This window comes from Lemur catta, chromosome 3 (assembly GCF_020740605.2).
Source record: "Lemur catta isolate mLemCat1 chromosome 3, mLemCat1.pri, whole genome shotgun sequence".
NCBI classification, from domain to species: domain Eukaryota; kingdom Metazoa; phylum Chordata; class Mammalia; order Primates; family Lemuridae; genus Lemur; species Lemur catta.
In genome coordinates, this window is record NC_059130.1 from 29,049,388 (window position 1) to 29,072,223 (window position 22,836).

The window sequence follows — 22,836 nt, forward strand, 5'->3', positions numbered from 1 at the left end:
AGCAAGAGCTAAGGCATCATTATTATTATCCAATTATTATTATTATTATTGTCCAATTATTTAAGAACCTATATTAATCTACCAGTTCTATAGTTTAATAAAATTTCAGGCCAACAGGAGTTAAGTCTAATACTTGGGTTAAGGTGGGCTCTAATAATTCTCTACATGGCTGGTCCGAAGGTAGTGAGTTATCTCACTTGATTGTTCAGTCAGTTACAGATTGAATTTCTTGTTCTACCACCTTCCCCCCTTCTCACTACTGCATTTGACTAGTCTTAAAAATAATAATTCTCTATAAAAATCACTAAAATTCAAAATTGCTTCTTTAATAAACTATTTCTTAAATAATCTAATGAGTTGGCACAGACCTTTCTTTTCTAAACAGAAAACTATCTTTTGGAAGGATAAGTATGACTATAAATGTCACTTATAATTCATTGGGTTCATTAAATTTATTCATCAAGACTAAAGTAACATCAAATAAACTATCCAGTGACAAAATGTTAGTCAACACAGCACTAAATTTCAATGCTATTTTGATCTAATTTGTAATCAGTACACAGTGGTAGTGAAATATCCCCCTCAATCTTTTTCTGTTCACACAAGTTTCAGTTTTTAATCACCTGCTATAGGAAACAGATGTTTTGGCTTTTTTTTCCTTTGTCACAAAAGCATATTTTTTGGCTTAGTATACTAAATGTGTATACTAAGAGTGTATACTAAGTATACACTCATTTATAGATGGACTATGCTGCCCAATTCCAAAACTGGAATTTACTTTAAAAGCTGGAAAGGAGTGTACATTGCTTTAACTCCTTTTAAGTTAGTGTATGATAAATATAAGTAAATATTATGACTTCCATTTATACTTTTACTTTCTAAAATACTGTTGTATTAGAATGTACCATTCTGACAACTTATGAAATGGCACAGACACCACATAAAGTTGCAAGAAAGCCAACACAAATTTTTAGAGAAAATTTATAAGAAAGTTTTTCTTTGACTTTAGAAGGAAAAAAGAAGACAGGAAAACCTGCTATAAAATTAATAGTGAACATATTGCTAATAAAACAACCAGGGGATTCCCACTTGTAGCAATATAGCAGGCTAAATACTGTGACAAGTCTTCTATCATAACAAAATAACTCAAACCAGCATAAAATATAATGTTTATTGCACTGCTGACCTCATAAGAAAAATCTCCAAGGATACCAAAAGAAAAGGGGTTGACCTAAATAAGCATGATAGTCCAGAGGGTAAATGTACCAAACCACGGCCTAGAGGCAAAATTGAGACCCCTAAAAGATGTTAGTAACATACCCTAACTCTTGGCAAAGCAGAGTCAAAGCCTCTCAAGAAGTCATCATCAAATTAGCCTCCAAGTGCAACCACAGATTTAAAAAAAAAACAATATACAAATCTTATAATCAGCTGGACAAGTTCTAGAAGAAAATTACATTTTCACTGAAATTGCATTAAGTTTATAAATTAATAAGAATGAGTTATGAGGAAGGATTAGTTCTACTTTAAAACAAAGTAATTAAAACTGTATCATTCTGGCAAATAAACAGAAACATGAGTGACACAAAATGGAAAATCAGACCAGACTCAAGTACATAAGGAAACTCAGCATATGATAAAGTAGTTTCCCAAATCAGAGGGGTAAAGGTGGACTTCTTAATAACAGTGTTGGGGAAACTGTAGTTATTTGGAAAGAGACAGAATTGGATCCGTAACTCATAAACCATAATAAACTCCAAATGAATCAAAGATGTATATGTCAAAAATGAAGCATGCTGGGCACAGTGGTGGGTGTCTATAATCCCAGCTACTGGGGAGAGAGGCTGAGGCAGGAGGATCACTTGAGCCCAGGAGTTCCAAAAAAGGGGAGGGGAGGAGGAGGAAGGAGAGGGGAGAGGGGAGAAGGAGAGAGAGAAACTCTAAAAGAACTACAAAAAAACATGAGGAGATCTTTTATAAACTTGGAGTGAACAAGGCCTTTCTAATGATATATAAAAATTCAGTGTAATCCTAGCCCTCTGGAAGGCCGAGGCGGGTGGATAGCTCCAGGTCAGGAGTTCAAGACCAGCCTGAGCGAGACCCCGTCTCTACTAAAAATAGAAATAAATTATCTGGACAACTAAAAATATATATAGAAAAAATTAGCTGGGCATGGAGGCGCATGCCTGTAGTCCCAGCTACTAGGGAGGCTGAGGCAGTAGGATCGCTTAAGCCTGGGAGTTTGAGGTTGCTGTGAGCTAGGCTGACGCCATGGCACTCACTCTAGCCCGGGCAACAAAGTAAGACTCTGTCACAAAAAAAAAAAAAACAAATTGAGAAGCCTTAAAAGGAAAGATTCATAAATTAAATTAGGTAAAAAACCAAACACTTCTGCATGGCAAAATAACAAAGAAACTTTAAAGGATGGGCGTGGTGGCTCACACCTGTAATCCTAGCACTTGGGAGGCTGAGGCGGGTGGATTGTTTGAGCTCAGGAGTTCCAAACCAGCCTGAGCAAGAGTGAGACCCTTGTCTCTACTAAAAAATAGAAAGAAATTAGCTGGACAACCAAAAATATATAGAAAAAATTAGCCGGGCATGGTGGTACATGCCTGTAGTCCCAGCTACTCGGGAGGCTGAGGCAGAAGGATTGCTTGAGCCCAGGAGTTTGAGGTTGCTGTGAGCTAGGCTGACGCCAAGGCACTCTAGCCAGGGTGACAGAGCGGGACTCTGTCTCAAACAAAAAAGAAACTTTAAAGACAACAAACTGGAAGAGAAAATAGTTTGTAACCCATATTTCAAAGGGCTAAAGTAGCTCTCACAGACCTGGTATGGAAAAATCTCCAGAATACATTAAGTAGAAAAAAGAAAGATGTAGAACAGTGTGTACAGCTTGCTACAATTTATATTTTAAAAATGGGGGAAGAACTTATAAAAGGGGACATGTATTTAATTGCATATGCTTAATATGTTTCTGGATGATATCAAAGACACTCAACAGTAACTTTTCCGGAAATTTCTTTGTACCAACTTTGGTTCCAAACAATTTGTTCTTAAGGTGGCATGATTTTCCAAGCAACCTGAAGACACATTCAATATACAGTATAGTTTTCTTATTTTGGTTGAGAAATGGTTGTTCTGTTTGTTAGATATCATGGTTGTCAGGCTGTTATCAAACTAACTGCCTAAAAGGGGATTCCAAAATGGATTTGCTCAGGTGGGGGAAGGAGTAATGATGGTAACAATGTTTCATTTCCTTTTTATCTTTTAAATCTTTAATCATAGGAGTATATTACCTAATCAAAAGAATAAGTCAAGTTTGCTTATCAAATATTCATGCACTTAAAAAAAATTAATCCCTAACAAGGTGTTTTTTATTTTTGAGACAGGGTTTCATGCTGTTGCCCAGGGTAGAGTACAGTGGCATGATCATAGCTCACTGCAGCCTCAGATTCCTGGGCTCAAGTCATCCTCCCACCTCAGTCTCCCCAGTAGCTGGGACAACAGACAGGTGCACACCACCACACCTGGCTAATTCTTTTTTTGTTTTTTTTTTTTTTTTTTGGAGACGTCTCGCTCTAGCTCACAGCAACCTCAAACTTCTGGGCTAAGCTATCCATCTGCCTCAGCCTCCCGAGCAGCTGGGACTACAGCCGTGAGCCACCGCGCCTAACCCAGCTGGCTAATTTTTAAATTTTTTGTGGAGATGAAGTCTCACCCAGGCTAGTCTGGAACTCTTGGCCTCAAGGGATCCTTCTGCCTCAACCTTCCGAAGTGCTGGGATTACAGGAGTCAGCTGCTGCATCCAGCCCGCCCCCCTAACAAGGTCTTAATATTATATTACAAGCAGGACACAGAAAATCAAGATTCTTTCATATTCTCTTTTCTTATGCTCACTAAAGGAGAAAATACTACTATCTCTATCACTATCTCAATAGGGAATTCCCCTCAGGGCTGCTTATTTTGGAGCACTGGAGAAAAATTAGAAAGGCAGAAAGATCTTAGTTTTCTTCAGGTTTAAAAAATACATATAAATCATTGTTGTAAGTTATAAATATAATGGGTGACTCACACATATTAGGATGGCTATGATTTTTTAAAAACACACAGAGAATAACTTGGTGAGTATGTAAAGAAATTAGAACCTTTGTTCATTCCTGATGGGAATATAAAATGGTACAACCCTTACAGAAAACAGTACGGTGATTCCTTGAAAAATTAAACATAGAATTACGATATGATCCAAAAATTCCACTTCTAGGTATATACCCAAAAGAAGTGAAAGCAGAGACTCAAACAGGTATTTGTATACCATGTTCACAGTAGCATTACTCACAATAGCCAAAAACTGTAAGCAACCCAAGTGTCCATCTATGGATCAATGGATAAACAAAATGTGTTATACACATGCAGTGGACTATTACTCAGCCTTAAAAACAAAGGTAATTCTGACAGGCTATAAAATGGATGAACCCTGAGGACATTATGCTAAGTGAATAAATCAGTTACAAAAGGACAAATACTGTATGATTCTACTTATTTGAGAAAAGTACAGTACTCAAATTCATAGAGACAGAAGGAATGTCTGCAAGGAGGGGAAATGAGGAACTAGCATTTAATAGGTACAGAGTTTCAGCTGGGAAAGATAAGAAAGATCTGGAGCTAAAGAGTAGCAATGGTTATATAACAATAGGAATGTACTTAATGCTACAAAATCACATGCTTAAGAAAGGTTAAAATGACAAATTTTAAGTTATTTATATCATACCACAATTTATATTTATATATATAAAAAATGGTTAAAATGACAAATTTTAAGTTATATATATCCTATCATATATATATAGTTATATATATCCTATCTCATATATATATGTGTGTGTGTGTATATATATATATATATATATATAAAATGAATGACATTTTGCAGTGTGAGCTATCTCTATGGACCAATTAGATGCTTCAGAATTATAAGAACTTTTTCAAATAACTAAGGGACCATGTAGGAAATTAAGCAAGATATTAGCCTAAATACTATACTAGCATGAATCAAGGACAATAAACCTTATCCTCTGAGGTAGCTGATGGCACTTTATCATCATGCTTTGATCTTCTTTCTTCGCTGCCTTCTACTATTCTGTTTTTCCATTTTTTTATTCCATTAGCTCTCCACTGTCTTCCTGCTACCGTACCCAAGGTCTATCACTTTAAGTTCACTTATTATTTAAGTTCTACCAGTGAGAAGAACTTAAAGAGATTGCTTGACTCTGTTCAAAACACTGTATGTAATCTATTCAATGATAGCCATTGGGAAGTTTATAATTTTAAAAATATGAATAAAATTATTGATAGTATTTCAATCTACAAAAAAACCCTATTTTCAGTAGCTAACTCACTGATCAGAAAATGACCCACTCTAATTTCACAGTAAGTAAAAGCAGTGTTTCTCAAACTTGCCAGACCATAAGAATTGCTTAAGGTGTTTATTAAAATACTCCATTATTTCTTTTGGCAGATGACATGATTTTATATTTCGAAAACCCTAAAGCATCAACAAATTGTTCAAGCTAACAAATGAATTCACCGAAGTTGTAGGATACAAAATCAACATGCAAAAATCAGCTGTATTTCTATAAACTTCCAATGAGCAATCTGAAAAAGGAAATTGAAAACAATTCTATTTGCAATAGCAACAAAAGATGAAATATATAGAAATAAATTTAACTAAGGTTGTATAAGGTTTATACAGTAAAATCTTTAGAAAATAGTGCTGAAAGAAATGAAAGAAGAGCTAAATAAATGTCAAAACATTCCACATTCATGGATTCCAAGACTTACTATTAAGATGACAATACTCACCAAAGTTATCTGTAAATTCAATGCAAACTCTCTCAAAACCCCAAGAATGTCTTTTGCAGAAATAAAAAAATCTCATCCTAAAATCCATATGGAATCTCAAGAAACCCCTAAATAGCCAAAATAATCTTGAAAAAGAACAAAGGTGGATGATTCACACTTCCTGATTTCAAAACTTACCACAAAGCTACAGTAATTAAAACAGTGTGCTACTGGTAAAAAGACATATAGACCAATGGAATGGAACAGAGAAACCAGAAATAAACCCTCACATATATGGTCAATAATTTTTTTTACAAAGGTGCCAAAACCATTAAATGATGAGGAAAAGATACATACTCTCTTCAACAAATGGTGCTGAGAAAACTGACTATCGCATGCAAAAGAATGAAGTTGGACCCTTACCTTACACCACGTACAAAATTAAACTCAAAATGGACGAATGGCCTAAACATAAGAGCTAAAACCATAAAACTCATAGAAGAAAACACAGGGGGAAAATGTTGCAACATTGGATTTGGCAATAATTTTTACGATATGACACTAAAAGTACAGGCAATAAAAGAAAACATAAACTTCGCCCAGTTTTTATCAAAATTATTATAAAAACTTTTCTGTATCAAATGACACTAAAGAGAATAAAGAGACTACCCACAGGATGAGAGAAAATATTCACAAGTCTTATATACAGAATATATAGAACTTGGAAAGCTCAACAACAACAAAAACACAACTCAAAAATGGTCAAGAGATTTGAATAGACATTTCTCCAAAGAAGATATACACAAATGGAATAAGCACATGAAAAGATGTTCAACATCAATAATCATTAGGAAAATGCAAATCAAAACTAGAGTGAGCTACAACTTTACACCCTTGAGGATAGCTATTAAAAGAAAGAAATACTCTCATGACGATATGAAGAAATTGGAATCCTCACGCACTGCTGGTAGGATATGAAATAGTGCAGCTCTATGAAAAACAGTGTGGTGGTTCCTCAAAAAGCTAAACATAGAATTACCTTATGATCCAGCAATTCCACTCAAAAGTACACATCCAAAGAAATGAAAGCAAGGACTTGAATAGATAATTGTAAGTCAATGTTCACTGCAGCACTATTCACAACAGCCAAAAGGTAGAGGCAAACCTAGACTCTATCAACAGATGAAAGGATAAGGGAAAAAAAAGTATATCTATATAATGGATTATTATTCATCCATAAAAGGGAACAAAGTTCTGGTACAAGCTACAACATGGTTGAATATTGAGGATATCGTGCTAAATGACATAAGCCAGACACAAAAGAATAAATATTATATGATTACACTTTTATGAGGCAGCTAGAATAGGCAAGTTCACAGACACTTGAAAGTACATTAGACATTATCAGTCGCTAGAGATAAGGAGAATGGGAATTACTGCTTAATGGTTACAGAGTTTTTGTCTGGGGTAATAAAAAAGGCTTGGAAATAGATGGTAATGGTTGTATAACACTGTGAATGTAATTAATGCCAATGAACTGTACACTTAAAAATGGTTTAAAGGGCAAATTTTATCTTCTGTATTTTATATCCATTTTTAAAATTTGATAATATACCAAAAATCATTAAATTTAAATGGGTGAATTGTATGGTATGTGAACTATATCTCAATAAAAATGTTTTTAAAAAAAATATTTCACATATTGAGTCAGAATCAAAAAGCAGGCAGCAGGAATCTATACTAAGTGACACTGTGGGATCAAGGAAATGCCCCATTTTTAATTGACATACAAGCAAACCACTCCCAGAAAGCACCAGTTTGCTCTCCACCAACATCATATGAGTACTTATTACTCCCACATTCTTGCCAACACTATGTGTTATGAAATTTTTGTTTTTGTCAAAATGTAACACAGGTAATTTAAGGCAAAATAAAGGTAATTTAAACAAACCAAAATTAGGACCCTTAAAATTTGTTAACTAATATAACTTTAAGTTAAAGACAGTAAGAATTGCATTAAGAGCAGTTACCCTCTAATATTTTGTCTAACAAATGCACTCAACTTTAAACTTTAGCTATTAATGAGCCCCTTCCTAAACTGTGGACTGAAATGTTTAAAATATAAATGACATATCTAAATCACTCTAACAGAGTCCATGACTAAACTACTAAATTTAGGAATATGTCACATGGCTGAACTTGAGTTTTCCTTCAAAAAATTGCATAAACAGCATAATCATTGAGTTCTTACCATGACAGCAAATAATTTATATATTTTTCACAGGGCCTTATTTTTCACCTCTAAATATCGCTGAAAGAAAAATTCTATTAAAAGGTAAACTATGTGGCCTACCTTTCTATGTTTTTACTAGAAATTTATGGCCTCAGATTTGCTGTAAGCAGCACTGACAAAAGACCAACTGCTTTTAAACAATCAGGGTAGGGGGAAATATTTTGGTTTTGTTTGATAAAGTCTTGTTTTAAAATAAATAAAACAAGGCCAGGTGCAGTGGCTCACACCTGTAATCCTAGCACTTTGGGAGGCCGAGGCAGGAGGATTACTTGAGGACAGGAGTATAAGGTCAGCCTGAGCAACATAGTGAGACCCTGTCTCACTGGGCGTGGTGGTGTGTACTTGTAGTCCCAGCTATTCTGGAGGCTGAGATGGGAAGATCACTTAAGCCCAGGAATTTGAGGCTGCAGTGAGATACGATGACACTGGGCAACAGAGCGATACCATGTCTCCAAAATATAAAATTAAATTAAATTAAAAATGAAATGAAATACATAAATAGAACAAAACCCCCCAAGCTTTCTTAGACCACCAACACACCTCACAATAGTCTATCTTTCTTTCCTTAGCCAGTGATGTTTAATCTTTTCGTAATCATGAACCCTTTTGAAAAGCTGGTGAGAGCTATGTGAAAATGCATCCAAACAAAAGCAAAATTTTGCTCATACTATCATATTCTGAGGGCAACCACACTCTTCCAAATCCTTCTAGAGATCCCAGGTTGTAAATCTCTACCTTAGGCTGTAATAAGGAAAAAAGAACATGCACAAGAACTTATCACATGCAAGATACTATATATGAAATTAATTCTCAAAATCATTTAAGATAAGTATGAATAGTCCCACTTAATAAATAAGAAAACCAAGGTCCAGTAAGAAACTTATTTGCCTATGCACAGTTATTAAGCCAGGATTTGAATTTGGCTCTGAGTCCATCACCCATCTCTCTCCACTATTTTTGAAGAACTAATTCAGAGGATAGTAATATGTTCAACATCCTAACTAATCACCAGAGAAATGCCAATTAAAATCAATATGAGATATCATCTTACTGCAGTCAGAATGGTTATTATAAAAAAAAGACAAAAAATAACAGATGTTGGCAAAGATGTGGAGAAAAGGAAACTCTCATACACCATTGGTAAGAATGTAAGTTAGTACAACCTCTAAGGAAAACAGTATGGAGAGTTTTCAAACAACTAAAAATGAAACTGCCATTCGATCCAGCAGTCCCACTGGGACCCAAAGGAAAACAAATCAATATATCAAAAGACACCTGTACTCATGTGTATCACAGCACTATTCACAATAGCAAAGATATGGAATCAACCTAAGTGTCCATCAACAGATGAATGGATAAAGAAAATGAGGTATATATGCACAAAACAATACTATTCAGCCATAAAAAAGAATGGAATCATGACTTTTGCAGCAACATGGATGGAATTAGAGGTCATTATCTTAAGTGAAACAAGCCAGGCACAGAAAATCAAATATCACATATTCTCACTCATAAATGAGTTCTAAAAAATGTTACACATGGACATAGAGAGGGGAATGATAGACAATTGAGACTCGGAAGGCTGAGAGGGTGGGAGGGAAGTGGATGATGAAAAATTACTTAATGGGTACAATGTACGTTATTTGGATGACTTGGATAACTTAACCACTATGCAATCTATGTAACAAAATTGCACATGAACCCTATAAATTTGTACAAATTTTTTAAAAGTCCTATGTTCAAGAAATTGTTAGAAAAATCAACATCCACCCATCCACTAGCAGTTTTATAATTATACAGATACCTTCCTTCAGAAACCATAGGCTGCACTCTACTACAAATAGGGTATGTGGTACATAAACTATACATAGAGTGCAAAGCACTGAAGGTGACATCTTTTGAGTACAAGACCTCATCAATGACTATTTAAAATAATGCTGTAGAAATATTACTAAAGACAATCATCCTAGAGCTCTTCACAAGTTAGTTGTGTAACATGAACTCTAACAATATTTTATGTAAAAAGGTCTAAATAAATATCTTTCTCAATCTTATGAAAATTACTGAGATCAACTGGAAGAGATATTATCTTCATTTCAGAAATAAGGAAAATAAGGGTCAAGATAGGTTAACCAATTTACCTAAGATTTATCCAGTTAATTTTTTCAATAACTACTACAGTACCCATTTTTCTTGCTTTGTAACCTACTAATTCATTCACAGTTTTTACCAAGAAATCATCCCAAGCTATCTTATATTTCTATGATCTTGTACACAACAGCAACTGTTGAAAATTTCCAGATGCCACAGCAATGTGGAGAAGAACAAAGAGCCTAAAACATTATAGTGTTTGGTAACACGCAAAAAGCACATGAATTTGACAATAAAGATAAAAAATCAAGTCATGTCATACAGCCAGGAATATTCCAAAACTTTAGCTAAAACGATCAACTCTTTCTGCCTAGCTCCATTACCTTACTTTTATATGCTACTATTTAAATCTGTACATGGGCACACATGTACCTACAGTCTGAAATTAAATATCATATAGAGTGACTAGAACTTGTGGTTGACACAAGATCCAACACAAATTTAGTATCTTTACTAGACAGGGTAAACAGAGTCAAGAAAAATTAGTCATTAAATTTGGATAGCTGGCAGGAATTGGAGGGTGGGATATTTTTCATATATTAACTTGCTATGTGAGAAACAACAGGAATTAATACTTTATAGAACAATTTATTTAACAAAAACTTTCAACGTATGTTAGTGAATCTGATCCTTTCAATTATCCCGAAAGGTAGGTGGTTTTAACATGTTTGAACCTCAGTTGCTCCTCTATTAATTTGGTAGTAAATAGGAAGGCAAGATTAAAATCCAGATTTTTCTAAGTATAAATCCAATCTCTACTATGCCACATTAGGAGCAACAATCTGGGTATACCTCCATTTAAAACATTTGTCATAAATTTACAAATACATACATGGTTATGCTATTACTTATATCTTTGACAAACCTCAAAGCCTATTTTAGGCTTACAAAACAGACTATCTGGAAATAATATAGACAGATTAAAATCAAACCACCTGGAATATGTGTGTAGGTTAGATAAAAATTAATAGGGAAATCCAAATATTGTCAATGACCACATATTTTTGGGAATTCTACTTACCCGTTTTGAAGGACAGTGTTCGTTCTTTTCTTCTGTCATTTTCCCACTTTTAAGTGCTTTCCTTGGGTGTTTGATAGTTGTTTTTATGGCAGGTCGACATACATAGTTCTCCAAGTTCTTTGGAGGTTTTTTAGTTCTCTTAGCCTGAAGGCCAATTTTCAATTTTAAGTTTCCCTCAGAAAAGTTTGTTTCTTTCACTGAGAACTGTTGCTGTGCATCAGTCAAACCATCATCTTTCCCTGGTTCGATGTTTCTCTCCCGATTCCGTTTGCGAAGGTCCTCTTCCTCCTTTGTGTTTTTCTCTACCTCTACTTCTCTCTTACTGACCAGTGTGCCAGTACTGATGGCAGAAGGACTCTTTCTTGAAAAACCTTCGGAATCAGAACCCAATCCTAACATAGCAGTATTTCTAGGGTCCATCACAAGCGTATGTTATTGCCAAGGAATCTTATGAAAATTTTACAGAACTGCGTTCCATAAAAAACAGGGATCTCCAAAACTTGCAACCAGCATCTTTCTCTGCAGGACAGACCATAACAAAAATTTATCAGAAAAAAGGAAACTGTTGTTTAACCTGAGAAATGGGTACAGGACAAAGAGGTCAACAACCACATAAAAATCATAGTTAAACACAACAAATCAAGATGTAGTTCAGAATAGATTTAAATTCATTTAGTTATAAATACATTTAAAATTTCAGAGCAAGTTTATCATACTCAAGATATTATGAACAAGCTGAAGTGGTATGGTGCAAATAAAAATTTAAGAACCACTGTTATAACTCAACCGAGAATCTTCTGCAACTGATGGTTAAGCAAACACAGCCTCAGATAGTAACTTCAAAGGGGGAAAGGGAAAAAAAAATAAAAAATAACTTAGTATATTTTGGCACTCCTCAGTGTTAAAGGAATATATTTTCTACATTTTAGTTGAATAAAACCAGTTTTATTGAAAGTAAAAAAATCATCTTTTAGGCTGGTTTCAGTGTTCCAACCTTTCATAAGAGATTATCAGGCTTTTCAGGTTAGGACTCTTACATGGAAATTACCACCTCTGTTGCTAGCATACAACTCTGAATTCATTCACTCATCCATTCAAAAAATATTTCTGAACACTTATCACATTCCAGGCATTGTGCTACGTCCTGAAAATATAGTATTCAACAAAAGAGACCCAGTTCCTAAACTTATGAGGTTTATACTCTGGTGAGAAGGGTAAACATTAAACAAATTATTATATAAATGATTAATAACTATTATTGTAAAAACTCTGAAAATTAGAAATTTTTACAAATTTTCCTAACAGCAAATAGTAAGTTGTCATGTGTCAATTTCGCAAATATATGAAATATTTTAAAACTAGCATGCCAATTCATTACTTTGCAATAGGTGGCACACCTAATCTGAGAATCTACCTAAGTCACCCCCTTCTCATATATAAAGATATATGAGATATATCAGGAAACCATATTACAATATAATCATATGGCTGACTAATGAATATAAAACCAAAACAATTCTCTATTCTTAGGGATTGATAGACTGGTCTTCATGGTAAGCATATGTCTGACTCAAGATTCAAAACTAACATCTGAAAAAAGGAGAACATTTTATCCCTTAGAAAGTTTCATTTATGAAGTAGAATATTTTATAGTTTAAACTATGTGCCTTAAGACTTTTCTTTCCAGCAAGATTGTAAGATTCTTAAGGAAAAATACCACATGATATAATTGTTTTACAATGACTTTAAGAAATATAAGTAAAATACTTAGCTCAATGACTGGCACATAGTGAGGGCTCAATAAAAGGTATCAATAATTTAGTAGTAGCAGTAGCAGCAGCAGCAGCAAGATTTTAAGTAGTTACTCAACAAATACTGGCCAACTGAGTAAACTCTTTAGTTTATCACTCTGTTCAATCATACAAACAACTGCAAGAGTAATGTTCCGATCACTTCGTTCTGACCATTTTTGCTGTCTACCACTTCACATAACATTTCACAATGGCATTCAAGACTTTTAATAATCTAGCTCTACTCTTAACTATTCAAACTTGTTTATCCTTACTTCCCAACACACACACCCCTATGATTTAGTCAATTCAGTTTTCTATACTGTCCCCAACAAATCATATTCATTTCTGCTTCTGTGTAATGTGCTTTCTCTCCCTCTAAAAGTATGAAGTCCTATCTTCTCCATGAGAAGGTTCACAATCCTGACATCCAAAAAACTCTGAAAACCAAGTTATTTCACAAACTAGTGACAAAACTTGACTTGAACCAATTTTAGTCTTTTTTTTTTTTTTTTTTTTTTTTAAGGAAATGGGATCTTGCTCTGTCACCCAGGCTGGAGTGCAGTGGTATGATCACAACTCACTGCAACCTCAAATATGTGGGTTCGAGTGATCCTCCTGCCTCAGCCTACCAAGCAGCTGGGACTACAGGCACGCACTACCACACCCAGCTAATTTTTAAAAAAATTTTTTATAGAGATGGGGTCTTGCTGTGCTGCCCAGGCTGGCCTCAAACTCCTGGCCTCAAACAGTCCTCCTACCTCAGCCTCCCAAAGTACCCATTTTAGTCTTAATTACCATAATTTCTGTGATGATTCATAAATTACAATACAAAAGTGTTAATGTGCTTGATTAAGGAATGTTACTCCAAACATCACAGTGGCAGTTCACACAATCTACATTCTTTCCCTACTCTATCTACATTAATACTACCTTTCTAAAAGCAAACAAACAAAAACAGAAAACAAAAAAACTTTTGGGTAATCAATTGTGGACCTATGTTCTCAGACCTACATTTAAGCTTACATTAACTTGATCCATCCCTGAATATTTATTATCCATATAGGATTACAATTGGGGCAATTAACTTTTTTTCTTGCTCCATATTTGTCACCTACATCCCCAGACTACATTTGTCCTTTGGTATCAGTGCAGGATTGGTTCCGGGACCCCCACTGTCATACTCACAGATCCCAAAATCCAAGGATGCTCAAGTCCCTTATATAAAAGGGAGCAGTATTTGCATATAAGCTACGCACATCCTCCCATATACTTTAAACCATCTCTAGATTTTTTATAATAACTAACACAATGGAAATGCTATGTAAAGAGTTGTTATAGAGTATTTTTAAAATTGTTTGTTATTTTTGTATTTTTTTCAAATATTTTTGATTTGCAGTTGTTTGACTCCTTGGATTCAGAACTTAGATTGGGAGGGCCAACTGCATAATTAAAATGTAAGCTTCATGAGGGTAGGGACCTCTTCTGGTTTGCTTACCACTGTATCCGCAGTACTCAAAACAATGAATAGCACATATTTTAGTACCCAATAAATAGTTGAATGAATGAATGAATTTTAAGGTCCCTGTAGCTTCTTTTTTTTTTTTTTTTTTTTTTTTTTTGAGACAGAGTCTCACTCTCTTGCCTCGGCTAGAGTGCCATGGCATCAGCCTAGCTCACAGCAACCTCAAACTCCTGGGCTCAAGCAATCCTCCTGCCTCAGCCTCCCAGGTAGCTGGGACTTGTAGTGGCACGTGCCACCATGCCCAGCTCATTTTTTTTTTTCTATTTTTAGTTGTTTGGCTAATTTCTTTCTATTTTTAGTAGACACAGGGGTCTCACTCTTGCTCACGCTGGTCTCAAACTCCTGAGCTCAAGCAATCCTCCCTCCTCGGCCTCCCAGAGTGCTAGGATTACAGGCGTGAGCCATCGCGCCCGGCCAGTCCCTGTAGCTTCTAATACAATGTTTAGCATGTAGCAAATGTTTCTCCTATTCTATTTTACATTAATTTTATCTTGTGTTACAAGAAATCTATCCACAAATTTTTTCTTAATATATGATTATATTTCACATAGGTGGTGTTCTGTTAACTTAGTAAAATACCCTGATTTCACCAGTAACATACTTCCAAACCATATCTTTCAACTCTTCTGTCCCTGTAACATAAAAGCTAGTCTAAGAAAAATAGCCATGCCCAACCTCACTTTATATTCTTGACCACTAACTTCAACTGGACCGTAAATGCTGCCAACACATTTCCTTAATCCATTCATTCTACCACTCTCCTAAAAAACTATTTCATCCCATCTCCACTCTCTTCATTCTCACTGACTTTGCTCCCTATTTGACAATGGCGGTAGAAACAATCATAAGAAAACTGCTATGAATGCCCACCATCTATCTACCCACCTACCTGCATCTGTTCCTAAAGATTCTGCCTGCCTTCCTATCATAATATATAAACTATTCATTACTTCCAACCCCTCTATTTGAGGACTAAATCCTATTCCTGCTGCCTTCTCAAGAACACTGTTCAGGCAACGATGGCTTTTCTCCCTCACATCATCCATTTCTCACCTTTCCTCTGAAAAAAGCCAATCAGCATGAAAACATAAAAATACACTACAGTATCTCTCATCTAAGAAAATTCCTCTTGACCTCCACATCCTCTACCAGCTTCCCATTTCTCTGTTCCTTCTTACAACAAAACTTCCTGAAAGAGTTGTCTATACTGCCTGTCTTCAAATCCTCACCTTTTCTTTTTCTCTTGAACACACTAATCATGGCTTTCAGTGCCACCTCTCCACAGAAATTGCTAGTCAAGGTTACCAATGACCTCCACATTGCTAAGCCCAATGATCAATTCACAGTCCCCTCATCTTATTTGACCTATCAACAGAAGTTGACAGAGCTAAACAGCTCCTTCATTTCTTCACTTCCAGGATTCTATCCTGATTCTTCTCCCTCACTCTCACTATCAAGGCAACCTCAGTCTTCCTTTGCTGGCTCTTCCTTTTCTCTATGACCTCTAACACGTTAACTGCCATGTGAGTTGTATTAGTTTTATACTAGTTTTAAGCCCGAGGCCTTGTGAAGTATATGTAACTCACATGTCTCTTTACCTTGAGCTGCATGAACTATTTTTCAAGTTGCATATAATTCACACACAGAAAACAATAAAAAATAACAAACTCTTCATTAAATTAGAAAGGACTGTTTTGTTTTCAAAGTTTTTATTCTATTTTTGTAATAAAATACCATGGCCCCAGGGAAAAAAATTTTTTTTCTAGTGTGGCAGTCAATGTGCTAAATATTGAAGTCACCCAGGGTACTTGAACCTCGTCCCTTTTCTGTCTACACTCACTTCCTAAATGACCACACATCCAGTCTTTTGGTTTTAAATTTCATCTAACATTGATGATTCACAAATTTCTACATGCAGATACAGACTAGCTGAGACCTCTTCCTAGAACTTCAGACTCATATCTAAATGATTATTTGATACACTGACTGGATATGTAATAAATAGGCACTTCAAGCTTAACATGTCTAAAATTAATTCATCTTTGACCACTGCCTCAAATTTATTCTTCCAACAGGCTTCATCATCTCAATAAATGGTAATTCCAACTAAAAATCTTAAGGCCAAAATTTCTAATCATCCCTTTTTCTCTCATACCTCATATGTGCATTTGGTCAACAAAGTCTGTCAGCTTTACCTTCAAAATATATGCAGAATCTAATTATTTCTCAACTACTTTTACAGCTATCAGATCCAAGTGATAACATATGACCTGGATTATTGTAATAGCCTTCTAACTGGTTCCTTGCTTCAGCCCTCATACCTCTTACAGACTTCTCCACTCAGCAGCAGGGTGATTCTTTCAAAACCGGAGTCAGATCATGCTACTCCTCTGATCAAAACCCTCTGGCTTCCTATTTCAGAGCAGAAGCCAAAATTCTTACAATGGTCTAAAGACCCTATTTAATTTCACCTACAGTCCCCTCTACCTCTCTTCCATCTCCTACTAGTCTGCTTACTCAGTTCCAAGAAGGGAGGATATAGGTCTCCCTTGTCTTTCCCAAACACAACAAAAATACTCTTACCTCAGGGCCTTAGCACTTACCTATTCTGCCTGATAGAACATCCTTTCTCCAGATAATTGCATGGCTTGCTCTTTCACTTACTTCATACCTTTGCCTAAATGTAACCTTATAGAAGAGGAATTCCAACAACCTAAACAGAAAAACATCCATCCCATCACCCTCTTCTTACACTCACTATCCTGTTTATTTTACTCCAGTGTTCTTCTCACCACCTGGTGTACAACATATTTGTTGTCTATATCTTTCTATTGGAATTTAAACTCTAACAAGAAATGGATTTTTATACATTTAGTTCACTACTGTATGCCAGCATTTAGAACAGTGGCTAGCACACTGTAAGTGTTCAATAAGTATTTTTTTAATTAATTCTATGCCTTATGTGTGTTATATTTTATTGGCTTCAATGGGTCCTTTTTCTAGTTTTTTCCTTCTTTCTTCCATTCTAATTTCTAATGACCATCCCGGGTTTCCTGTTACTAATGGGGAACTGATGGATGGACCCACCATATACCTTTTTGGTTAGCTGCTAAAAAAAATCCTTTCTGGACTAAAACAAACAACATTTTACAATTTGCCATAAAAGCCCAATTGCATTTATATTCATTACAAATACATCTTAAAATTTCCCAACTTTTGTTTAATGTAATGAAACAATTCCAGAAGTCTTAATATCTATAAAAGCAAAATAGAATTTCAGCATTTTTCCAAAAAACTTATCTTTTTTTTATTTGCACTCATTCACTTTTAAAATATCACAGAGAAGAGTTTGAGAGAGGCATGATTCTCTTCATTTTAAAAATGAAAAAAACTGAATCCAAGTGACACATATTATGATATCAATAGCAAGGTATTAATAAACTGAAAAGAGATTAACTTGTAAACACTGAAGACTCCCCTAGAAATGTATATAAGAATAGAGAAATGTTACATTTCCCTAACTTCATCAAGGAGAAAAAGGAACAGTATGCCTAAGGGCATATTTTGTGAATCCACTTAGGCAGTGAAACTGGAAAATCATGATTGGCAAACGCCACATACCAAATTTAAGTGTTTCTAGTAAAAATAAACCCAAATTCTGAAGATACTTCACAACAAAGAATGCTTTTTATCTGGTGAATGTAAACTGCTTGAAAAGCAATCCCTATAGCAGCTGCCAGAATGCTGTTTTTTCAACTTTGAAAGCAATGTTCTTTGTAAATAACATTGTTTCAGCTTTTGGAAAGATACCTACACAGCCTAGATCTTCCACCCAGGGGCAAGGATGCCATGTTGTTCACAACTTATTCTACTTTCTACTACAATATTTCAATTTAAAATACAATTCTAAGGAAGAACACAGAAACAAGACAGCTAGAATCTCTTTGCTCAAAAAGGCAAATTCAACATTCATCTTACATGCAACTATGCAATTTATAATGTTTTGAAATCTCTGGAACAATCCAAAACAGTCTAGTCCAAATTCAAAGGAAACTAACACTGTATCTATAGCATGAAGCTCTTTCACATAAATCATTATAGCTGTGAACACACTCTTTAGAAAATTACTAAGTATGTCAATAGGACATATACATTGTATCAACACAAAGTATAATCTAACACTACGTTGGACACTACCTATAAATTTACAAAATAAATCACAACTCATAGTGATTTATGGAATGCTACTTGCTGTATATTCTGCAATATGCCTCTAAATACCTGGGAAAGCAATATAAATATGAAACTTTTGAACAGGAATTGCTCAAACTTGTTTTTCACCTCCATGCTCTCTTCCCTCTATAAAGTAAAAACCTCTACCCACCCTCACAACCAGCCATACTAATAATTCCACATCCAAATAACAAACAATGGATCTGATAAACACTGCTAATCTAGTGCTCAGGTGTGAGATACAGAACCGCTCTGGAAGAAAATTCAACTATGTCTGGAGATCAGTCTATCATCAAGGGTAGGAAGAGCACGCAAATGCTTTGATAGAGTACTATGTAGCAAGGCAAAAAAAAAAAACAACCTATGAGTACTACAAATGAGTCTTCACAGTGAGTTTAGCATCAATAAGTTAGAAGTAATAAAAATACATAATATTTACTGAAGTTTTAATGTTTACAAAGCTCTATGCTTAATGTTTTACATATATTATCTCATTTAAGCCTTGTAATCACCATGGAGTAGTTACTATTATTATTCCCTTTTTAGATATGAAAAAAACAGACTGAAGCCAATGAAAGACACAGCCAGATCTGTCTGGCTCCTCTTAACTACTATTTTATACTGCCTCCCAAAGATCATTTTTAGTCCTGATATTATTCCTCTCTGCTACATTTGGCATAGTTGCTACATTTGAAACTCGCCCTTGGCTTCTATGATGACACTCTGGCTCTCCTACTACCTCTCTAACCATTCTATCATTCCTGTATGGATTCATCATCCTCAATCTACCCCTTCATTCATTCAACAAGTATTTTCTGAGAGCCTCAAAATACATTTTGAGAATTGTGACACACACTCCAGATACACTCATGAGTAATACAAATATGGTCCTTGGTCTCATGAACTTTAAATATTAGAAGTAAAAGGCAGATAAATAACTCATCACATAGATATGTATTTATAGGCCAGGCATGGTGGCTCACACCTGTAATCCCAGAACTCTGGGAGGCCAAGGCAGGAGGATCGTTTGAGGCCAGGAGTTCAAAACCAGCCTGAGCAACATAGCGCAATCCTGTCTCTACAAAAAATTAAAAAACTAGCCAGGTGTAGTGGTGTGTGCCTGTAGTCCCAGTTACTAGGGAGGCTAAGGCAGGAGGATCATTTGAGACCAGGTGTTTGTGGTTGCAGTGAGCTACGATGATGCCACTGCACGCTACTCTGGGCAACAAAGCAAGACTGTCTCAAATAAAACCACACACACAAAAGAACTCTTCATCAAAAGACATCACCAAGAGAGTAAAAAAGCAAACCATATACCAGATGATGAATGGCATTTGCAACACATGTATCTGAGAAAGGAACCGCAGTCAGAATACACATTAAGGGTAGGTGCTACACAAAGTGTCCAAATGTACAATAAACATAAAAAGATGTAAAATATCACTAGCCATCAGGAAAATGCAAATTAACACCACCATAAAATACCATTACCAATTGGAATGACTAAAATCAAAAGAATGACAACACCAAATCATGGTTAGTATGGGGAGCAACTGGAATACGTATACTTTTCTGGTAGTTATAAAATCATACACTTAATTTGGAAAACTATTTGGCACTACCTACTAAACATAAAAATATGCTTACTCTGTGGCACAGCAATTCTATGCATAGGTATATACCAAGAGAAATGAGTACATATTGTTCACCAAAAGAGGGGGGGATGGCCAGGTAAGGCTTCACAGCATCACTCTGAACTTTGTCTCTGAAGACGGTTAGGTGTTCCCTAAGCAGACAGGTACTGGGAGCAACATAAAAGTTGTGGAGATATAATGAATCCTGTGTTTGGGAATGACAACAGCTCCAAACGGCTCAGAGCACAAGGTTTAGTAGTTCAGACTGAGATACAAAGCTCAGTAAAGAGTAGGTAGGATCTTGTAGAGCTTCGTAAGGAGTCTATTCTGTCAAGGGACATAGGTGTGGGTTTAGAAAAAGCATTCAGAGAGGTGTATGGGGTATATCTAGGGAGGCTAGGTAACTGTAGCCAGAAAGCCAGTCAAGGTAGGGCACAGTTGGATGATTATCACTGTGCTGTCATTTTACCAATTCCGGAGAATACTTTTTTTATACCTTGAATTATACTACCTGCCATTCTATGAGAGATGGAATTGGTATGTTGCTTATTAACTGATGATTCTTCAGAAATTACTGCATTACCATAATGGTGAAGGGGAAAGGAAGGTGGGCAGATGACAGTCAGCAAAAATTTGCTTAAACGACCATCTAACCACCACCCTTCCCTACATGAGTTTATTTCCATTTTTAAGAGCAGTCTCTGTTGAAGAACAGATAAACAATACAACTGTCTTTCCATAACATTCATAAAGACACTTACAAAACAAGGAATACTGGTCTACAATCAAAATTGCTGGTGACCCCCTTAAATTAAAATTTTATGTGCATATGTGTACTTTCTGGGAAAGGGTACATCATTTTCTTAACTCAGTCCACGACTACCCACCACCACTGCCACTGAAATAAGAATTAAGATCCTCTGTTTTTAAGGCCAGTTTCTAAGATAAGGTAACAGCATGGATGCCCATGAAACAAAGAGGTGGACAACTTCTAAGTCTTAGTGAATAGTTTCCACATTTTTGTGGAGCAGATTCATCGAGAAATATTTTCGCATATTACTCAGTTCTATTGAAGAAGACTGCCTCTAAACTATCTAGAAATTTTGGGTAGGATTATTTCAGGACACCTAGAAAAGGATAGAAAGGTTTCTCTTCCATTTACCTAGAAGAGAACTGGCTCTCTAATGCACACAATTGGCATTATAGTTCTATAACTTGGGAAAAAGAAATCATACATGACATGGGATCTAAGTCCCTAGCGGTATCTATAAACTAGCAACAAGAGGTCAGATAAACACTGGGAAATATGTTGTTGCTAGAAATGTTTCTCTTCAATGCTAGAAAATTAATTTCTTTTCCTGGACTGACAGGGTTCAAAACTGCTGGCCTTTTAGGCACAGTGCCAATTCAACAGATGAGCCCTACATTTTCCTAATGGTGGAGGCAGATTGACAATGTGAGGTTGTATACTCAAACAAGAGAGTACCTGTTTCAAGCATAAACTAAGAGGATCTCTGATGGGTTTTAAATCATCAACAACAAATAACCTATATACTGTGAGTGTCTTTATTGTCTGTTATTTCTATGCCTTTCAATTTCTGACACCTTAAGTATTTAAATAGCTCTTTACCCACACCAAGAAAATGATCTGAAATATACAGTAAATCAACCTAAACTATATTAAGACCCAAATATCTACAAGTATTAGATTATATACATGTATTCCAGACATTAGATGTGTTAATTCATTAAGTCCACGGATGAAGCCAGATTCTTTAAATAAGGTTTGACAATGCTCAATGACAGACTAAATGAGAAACTAAGAGGCAGCTTGATCTCACTCTTACTCTGTAAATTTTCAAAGCCATAAATGGTTATCATGTTAATGGGTAAAAACCTACATATTTTTTGATATCTCATTTTATAAACTTGCATTTATATGCTTTATCTTATGTGGTTCTCTACAATGGATAGCTAGGAAGGTAATAACCATTCTAGCCATCTATTCAGAGCAACCAAATAGAAATAGGCACTCTGGTTCTTAATTTCATGTAAAATGAGTTTTCTGATCACCAAGACAAAAAGAGCTATCTAGCAGATAAAAAAATAGCCATTTGTTCACCAACCCTTTATTTTTGTGTCTATAACTTGATTAGTTAGTACCTGCTAGGTTTTCTTAACCAGGAAGGTATTTAGTCTTAAAAATATCAAAAGATTCTCTTTTAGCCCTAACAAATTTTGACAGATTTCTCATAGTACCAAAAATATGCCACAACTCAGCCCAAGAACTTCATCTCTTCTCTTTTTTTTAGGTGACAGTCTCGCTCTGTTGTTCAGGCTAGAGTGCCGTG

The 22,836-nt window shown here is 35.4% G+C and overlaps 1 protein-coding gene across 6 annotated transcripts in view; it reads right to left on the reverse strand.

The window, feature by feature from the left end:
* The window catches only part of ASH1L (ASH1 like histone lysine methyltransferase), a 182,927-nt gene that overhangs the window by 147,933 nt on the left and 12,158 nt on the right, over positions 1–22,836 (reverse strand). For 5 of the 6 annotated variants that reach the window (XM_045545305.1, XM_045545308.1, XM_045545309.1 and 2 more), the window contains one exon: positions 11,304–11,822. The exons of the other annotated variant lie outside the window; for it this stretch is intronic. In XM_045545305.1, the coding sequence (XP_045401261.1) occupies positions 11,304–11,723 (420 nt within the window). In that variant the 5' untranslated portion in view covers positions 11,724–11,822. The remainder of the gene's footprint in view (positions 1–11,303; positions 11,823–22,836) is intronic. 6 annotated transcript variants of the gene reach the window in all.